The 7,464-nt window shown below is 34.5% G+C and overlaps 1 protein-coding gene across 4 annotated transcripts in view; it reads left to right on the top strand.

Moving 5' to 3' along the window:
* MSR1 (macrophage scavenger receptor 1) overlaps window positions 1-6,131 on the top strand; it is an 85,194-nt gene extending 79,063 nt beyond the window's left edge. For all 4 annotated transcript variants that reach the window (XM_009212558.3, XM_009212557.3, XM_003902456.4 and 1 more), the window contains one exon: window positions 4,419-6,131. In XM_009212558.3, the coding sequence (XP_009210822.2) occupies window positions 4,419-4,552 (134 nt within the window). In that variant the 3' untranslated portion in view covers window positions 4,553-6,131. The remainder of the gene's footprint in view (window positions 1-4,418) is intronic.
* The last annotated feature ends 1,333 nt before the right edge of the window (window positions 6,132-7,464 follow it).

The following is a 7,464-nucleotide window of genomic DNA, read 5'->3' as shown; positions in this document are numbered from 1 at the left end:
TTTTTTTTTTTTTTTTTTTTTTGAGACGGAGTCTCGCTCTGTCGCCCGGGCTGGAGTGCAGTGGCCGGATCTCAGCTCACTGCAAGCTCCGCCTCCCGGGTTCCCGCCATTCTCCTGCCTCAGCCTCCCGAGTAGCTGGGACTACAGGCGCCCGCCACCTCGCCCGGCTAATTTTTTTTTTTTTTATTTTTTAGTAGAGACGGGGTTTCACCGTGTTAGCCAGGATGGTCTCGATCTCCTGACCTCGTGATCCGCCCGTCTCGGCCTCCCAAAGTGCTGGGATTACAGGCTTGAGCCACCGCGCCCGGCCCCATAATCAATTTTCTATGTGAAATTTTCAAAAAAAAAAAAAAAAAACATAAGCGTAAACAGAAGGCAATCAAAAAATACAACTCTATACCTCTGAACTATCCTTTGGGAGTAAAACTAATCTCAAAGATAAATAAATATATCAAAGGGTCACAAGTCAAATTTTTACATACTGCTCTTTGTGCGTTGAATGTTTTAAAATGTAAATGTTTGAATGTCAAATATTATGGAAAGTAATATAGGGCCGGTCCATAGAGCTGGGTAATCATAGAAAAATAGTTTTTTTTTTTTTCCATAGAGGAAATAAGTAGGGCTAGCAGAGGTCACCAAACTTGTACACATTTACGTAGTCATTATGTTGGTTGTGGGTGCATGGGGGTGGGAAGAAGGGTCAAGATTCATGCCTTAACCTGGCTCTCATACCATGCTTTCTCCGCCAGATGGAACATCCTTCCAAGTCCTTTATACTTAAGAACTTCATTTCCAAAGAGCTTGCTTCTTCAGAATCTTAGAATCATGAAATAGTAAAGGTAGACAAAGTCTTAAAGCTATGTTACCCTTACCCCTGTATTCTGCATATCATAAAATTGAGGAAAAATAAGTGGTTTCTCTATAAGCACAAAACTAGAATCCAAACTATATGCACTATTTACCCATTCATCTCTACTTTGATTCCCACGGTGTTTTCAATTTTCATTCACAATGTTTTTCTCAAAGCAGACACTGTTCAAAAAACACTTCCCAACTAGGCTTAAAAGTGATAGAAATTTATGTCACTCAGCCATGACTAAATATAATGAAAATACACATTCAGACACTTTTAACTATTAACGATATTTGCTCCCCCATTTATCTATTCAGCAGCTGATCTCAAATCTCATCATTTTATAATATATCTGGGTGATGTATGAAACTGATTATCTTTTATTTTTCATAGAAATGCTGGTAAGATTAAAGATACCCAAATACCCCAAAGAAATATCAGTATCTTTCATTTTTTATAAAGAGGTTAAGAGGATGCCAGGCGCAGTGGCTCACCCCTGTAATCCCAGCACGTTGGGAGGCTGAGGTGGGTGGATCACAAGGTCAAGAGATCAAGACCATCCTGGCCAACATGGTGAAACCCCGTCTCTACTAAAAATACAAGAATTAGCTGGGCATGGTGGTGCACACCTGTAATCCCAGCTACTCAGGAGGCTGAGGCAGGAGAATCATTTGAACCCAGGAGGCGGAGGTTGCAGTGAGCAGAGATCACGCTATTGGTCTACAGCCTGAGCAACAGAGGGAGGCTCTGTCTCAAAAAAAAAAAAAAAAAAAAAAAAAAAAAAAGATATATATATATCTTTTATATATATATATCTTTTATATATATATAAAATCAATATCATATATATAAAATCAATATCAATCCCTACAACCTTCAAATTATAAAGGAAATCATAGATGTATATATGGCTAGGTATACAGGTGGAAAGATGAGAGAGAGAGAAAGAGAGAGAGGAAGAGGATTAGAGACTAAAAACATATCTAAGAAACACACATACCTTTTGTACAGCTTTCCACTGACTAGAAATAATAGTTCAGAGGCACAAAGAAAATAATAACAATGACAGCCCCAACAATGAAAATCCTTGAGTAACAGTTATTATCTAAAGAAATAAAAACAAATTTGGTTTTTATCTCATTGGTTTACACAAGGATAAAATTTTATGAATTTTATACTATCTCTGCATTAATTTTTTAATACAGAAAACAATTTGGAATGAGATGGAAAATATGTATTAAATAAATTTTTCCCCTGGGCTCAATAGTCTTGAATATATTAATGTAAAAATAAAACAACAAATCTTTGGAAATTACTTCTATAATTCTCTCTAGACATCTGTGTAACCAATACATATCACTAAGCTTTAAGTGTCATGATGTTCTGTTGCCTGGATCTATTCTTTGTAATTTTGAGAAAGTCATACACCCTTTCTGAGTCTCAGTTTATGTATCTATGAAATGGAGATAATTACCATTATTTAACAAGGTTATTATAAAAAGTAAATTTAGAAATGTATGTGAAAAGACCTAGCATATTACCTTATACACAAGCGCTTAACAAAATTTCACGGTGTCTGAAACTTTTCCACATAGCAAAAGACAGAGATACCAAATTCCACAATACATTTGTCACATCCGTGTGTCCTCAGAGGAAAAATAACCGGAAAAAGAATCAGAGGCTCTAGATACGGTATTTGCTCTGGCATGATTGCATATGTGATCTCAGTTGCTTCACCTACCTAGAAGATAAGCCCTCCCAGGAAGTCAGTCCACAAGAGTGTGGACTTTGGTCTTGTTCACTCATGTAGGCACTCAAAGCAGATTTGCTAAATAAGTAAGTCTAACAATGAAGGAGGTTGCAGTAAGTCATTGATTAAAGGCAGTGGCTCAGGGTAGACACGGGGTGGGAATGCTATGTGACTTTGAGCACACACAGTTCCTTATCCTCGCTGATTTTCAGTTTCCTAAACAGTAAAATGACACAATAATGGCATTCAGTTTTTGAAATTTATTTGAGGATTCCATGGAATAATACATCAAATGTGTAAGTGTTTCCTGCCACATAAAATTCTTAAAAGAGTGGACTTAAATTTTCATTATTACGACCACAACCTTGGTATTCTAACATTCATGAATTCCCTTACCACAGTTTCTAAAAACATGTGCTTACATGTCAGCACATTAATCAACTAAATAATGTTTTTCCTTTGCTGTTCATGTTGGGATGACCTTGCTGGTGCTGTAGACATTTGGAGAATTCCCACTCTCAATTTCCTTTTCCTGGATTGTACAAATTCTGCACTGCTGAAATCTAAATTCACTGACTAGACCTACAAAATATAATGCGAAAGCATCACAGTAGCCCAGGTTCAGAATTCATGGAGCCATTCTCACACTCTCCAAATTATGAGAGAGCCATGGCTTTCACCGAAAGTTTAATTTCTGTTTGTTTATACAATTTATAAATGACAATAAATATAATAGACACAATTTACAAATGTCTCAGTACTTTGGCTTCCTCCTATATTAACATGGGAATCGTCTTACTATTTGCGCAATTGTTTGTATTTGCATGTATTTTTAAGTAGCCCTTTGAGGCTTTCAAAAAGTTTTTAAAGACTTTATATACTTAAAAGGAAACACAGATATACAAACAAATATACATATACAAACATACTCACACATACAATCACAAACACAAAAGGGAACATGCCATGCCTAGTAAGATTAATTTGGGAACTAAACAGTATCCCTGGCAAGGTTTCTGATTTTAAGATCATATTCCTTTACTCTTTTCCTTCTTCTGCCTTAAAATTTGAAGTCAAAAAAGCTCAATACTGTTATAAACACCTCACAAAATACTTGGGCTCTCCAACTTACTATTACCACTCTCATAATTGATAAGCTCATGAAAATCTTTGCTCTGTCATTTTCTTGCTGTTTGTTTGTGCTTGCAATTAGTAACATTCTTAATCCATGGTTTCCTTACAGGATGGTTTGTAGGCCCTTGGCTGATTAGATTAGTTCTACTTTAATTAAAAATAGATAATGTATTTGATAAACCAGGCACACATAAATTGAAATACATGGGAAGATAAGAAAAGGAGGAAGATGCTTCGATTAAGTTTTCCTTTTTCCAGTTTATCTTACATACAAATATACCCCTAAGATCTTTTGACATACATATACACTTGGATCATCAGGTTATTACATACACCCATGATTATTAAGGCTGAAACTTTCTTCTTTATTTTTAGATTAATAATAAAACTAATTTGTCAAATTCTTTAAAAAAATTCTTAATCTCTACTTTCACAGAACTGTGTAGGTACCTTTGTTATAGCTCTTGTTACTTTGCATTTTAGTAGTTTACAGGTTAACAGTATAAGTGTTCTGAAGCAGGAGATTAATGTTTGATTCCTACTAGAGAACACAGAACTTGCATACAGAAAATAATAGACACTTTTTTTGTTTAATTAGTGAAGGAATTAATGGCTTTGCCCCACACAAACAGAAACACTGAACTCTAAATTTACTAATGCAGTTGCACCTCATTATTGCAGGTACTGGTCCAATATGGCTGAATGAAGTGTATTGTTTTGGGAGAGAATCATCTATTGAAGAATGTAAAATTCGACAATGGGGGACAAGAGCCTGTTCACATTCTGAAGATGCTGGAGTCACTTGCACTTTATAATGCATCATATTTTCATTCACAACTATGAAATCGCTGCTCAAAAATGATTTTATTACCTTCTTCCTGTAAAATCCATTTAATGAATATTTAAGAGATTAAGAATATTGCCCAAATAATATTTTCAAATTACAGGATTAACATATTGAAAACCTTCATACTTACCATTTGTATCTATATTTAAACCATTTTAACTTCTATAGGTTTTTAAATGGAATTTTCTAATATAATGATTTATATGTTGAATTGAACATATTGAAGTTTATAGCTTCTAGATTACAAAGGCCAAGTGTAATAGAAATGCATAAGAATAATTGACTCCAATTCATAATACATTCATCAGGAGATTACAATTTTTTGCTCTTCTTGTCTTTGTAATCTATTTAGTTGATTTTAATTACTTTCTGAATAATAGAAGGATTCAGAAGATATCTTTTGTGCCTAGACTGCAAAATCTCCAATCCACACATATTATTTTAAAAGAAGGATGTTATCCAACTATTAAGATATCTCAGTGTGCAGTAACTTGTGTGTTAGACATCAATGTTAATGATATGTCTTGGCCACGATGGACTAGGGCGCTTATTTTTCTTGTCATGTATTGACAACTGCTTAATTGAATCATGAAGTAAATTGAAAGCAGAACATATGAGAAAACTGACCATCATAATATTTGTCCAGATAATTGGTGGATCAAAAATGCCACTTGTTAACAGGAAGCTTAGTTTGTTATGTGTTTTAAATTGAATAATTAGCTTGATACAATTCTAGGACATGGTGTTTAAAATGTAAAGCTCATTACTCCATTTTAACAAACAGAATGCAAACATTTTGAGTGCAGAAGAAAGAGAAATTTCAGTTTTTTGGAGTCTTTTATGAAGTCAGTCAACATTTACAACCGGGGGTTGGGGGAGGGCCTCTTTAGTCCTAAAGGGACAATAACTCGGAGCATGCCCCAAAAAGTAGCTTAGCAAGTTTTTGTTGGTAGTCAACCCATCCCCAGGGCCACATTGTAGAGTGTGAAAAGCTACCCTGAAAACAGTAATTCTACCCTGAAAGTGACTGTCTGCAGAAAGACCAATAGTTGATATTAAAGCCCAAATGAATTCAACCTCAGCCCTGAAAATAACAGAATTCTTCAAGTTTCCTATGACCAATTCACAAAAAAAATGTAACTGTAAACTGGTACTATTATAGAATTACTCTACTGTTCTTTCTTTAATAGTGGCAAATGAAAGCATAAGCTTAAACACTCTTTTATATTCTGAAGTCTCACCACACACAGTAACCAAGTGGTAGATTCACAACCCTCCAACTTAAAAAGGCAAAAACTTACCTTGGAATTGGAATTATTGTAAACAGCCTACTGAAAATGCACTTTTATCATGTAACATTCTTCTACTTGTTTAACATTGCTGATTTTCTCTGGCAGCATAATTTTGTGGTTAAGAGAATGAATTCTGAATGTACACTTTCTGTCTCAAACCCTGGCTGTACTTTCAGCTAGTTATTAATTCTTTGTGTTCAATTCCACTATCTAGGTATTTTCTTCAAAAGGTAAATACAATGGTTTTTGAAAGAATGATGTGCATTATTAGCCTGCTTGGGATGTCTGAGATCAGTGCCTATGGGTTGTTAATACTTTATTGCTGTCTGGTATATGTGTGCTGATTTATCACTTATGCATAGTTATATCTTTAATAAGTAATCTAAAAATCCTTTTTGTATTTGAGAGAATCTATGAAGTTCAGTCCAGTTTAGAAAAGAACCTAATAGCACCAATACAAATTGAGGACTTAATTTACTTTGGAATGTTGAATTGCATTCACTCCATTAAAAAAATAGAAATTTGTGATTTGGTTTTTTCGAAAAAATAGCTCAGCTGACCAGAATGAATGTATTCTACTTGTTGAGCCATCTAGCATCACATTAAATGCAAAATGCATATTTAAATAAAAGAAGAAGAAAAAAGAAAGAGCAAAGGGATGTAGAAAATGAAGAATAACCATTGATATCTAAGGGCCAAACATATTCCACCTAAATTATCTAAATAGCTTCAAATCAAAACTGTCCATTTTTTCAAAATGTATAGACCATCGTAGTTTGCACTCAAGTAAAGTATTATATTAAAGCATGTGCCTATTAGAAATCATATACAGTTGACCCTTGAACCACACAGAGGTTGGGAGCACTGACCCCCTGCACAGTGAAAAATCCACATATAACTTTTGACTCCCCAAAAAGTTAGCCACTAAGAGCCCACGGGTGACCAGAATCCTTACCAATAACATAAATAGTCAATTAATACATTTTGTATTACTAATAATGTAGTCAATTAACACATTTTGTATTACTAATAATGTAGTCAATTAACACATTTTATATGCATGATGTACTGTATTATTACAATAGAGAAAAGAAAATATTAAGAAAATCATGAGGAAGAGAAATGTATTTACTATTAATCAAGTGGAAGTGAACCATCATAAATGTCTTCATCCTTTATTGTTGTTTTCATATTGAATAGGCTGAGAAGGAGAAAGATGGGATTTGGATTTGCTTTCTCAGGGGTCGTAGAGGTGGAGGACCCATATATAAGTGGAACAGTGCACAGTTCAAACTCAAATTGTTTAAGGGTCAACTGTAATAATATTTGCTATTAAGGGTAAAATGAAATATTTCTACCCTCAGTAATTTGTTTGATCAGGATGCCCAAAGCAATCACAGTCAAGACATAACCATCCTTGGGTTACAGTGATAAGCATTATTTACCCTCCAGAGTTGGAGAAGCTCAAGGCTGGTGAAGCTCAAGATCCCATGTTAACTAAATAAAATCAAGATTCTGGCAGAGAGGAGGAAATAGTCAATGTTTATCAGGTAGACAATTAATAATGTTCCCTCAGAAAAGCAAAATT

This window comes from Papio anubis, chromosome 8 (genome assembly GCF_008728515.1).
Source record: "Papio anubis isolate 15944 chromosome 8, Panubis1.0, whole genome shotgun sequence".
Taxonomy (NCBI): domain Eukaryota; kingdom Metazoa; phylum Chordata; class Mammalia; order Primates; family Cercopithecidae; genus Papio; species Papio anubis.
Note: the sequence above shows the minus strand (reverse complement) of the source record. Positions and strands in the feature narration are given on the sequence as shown.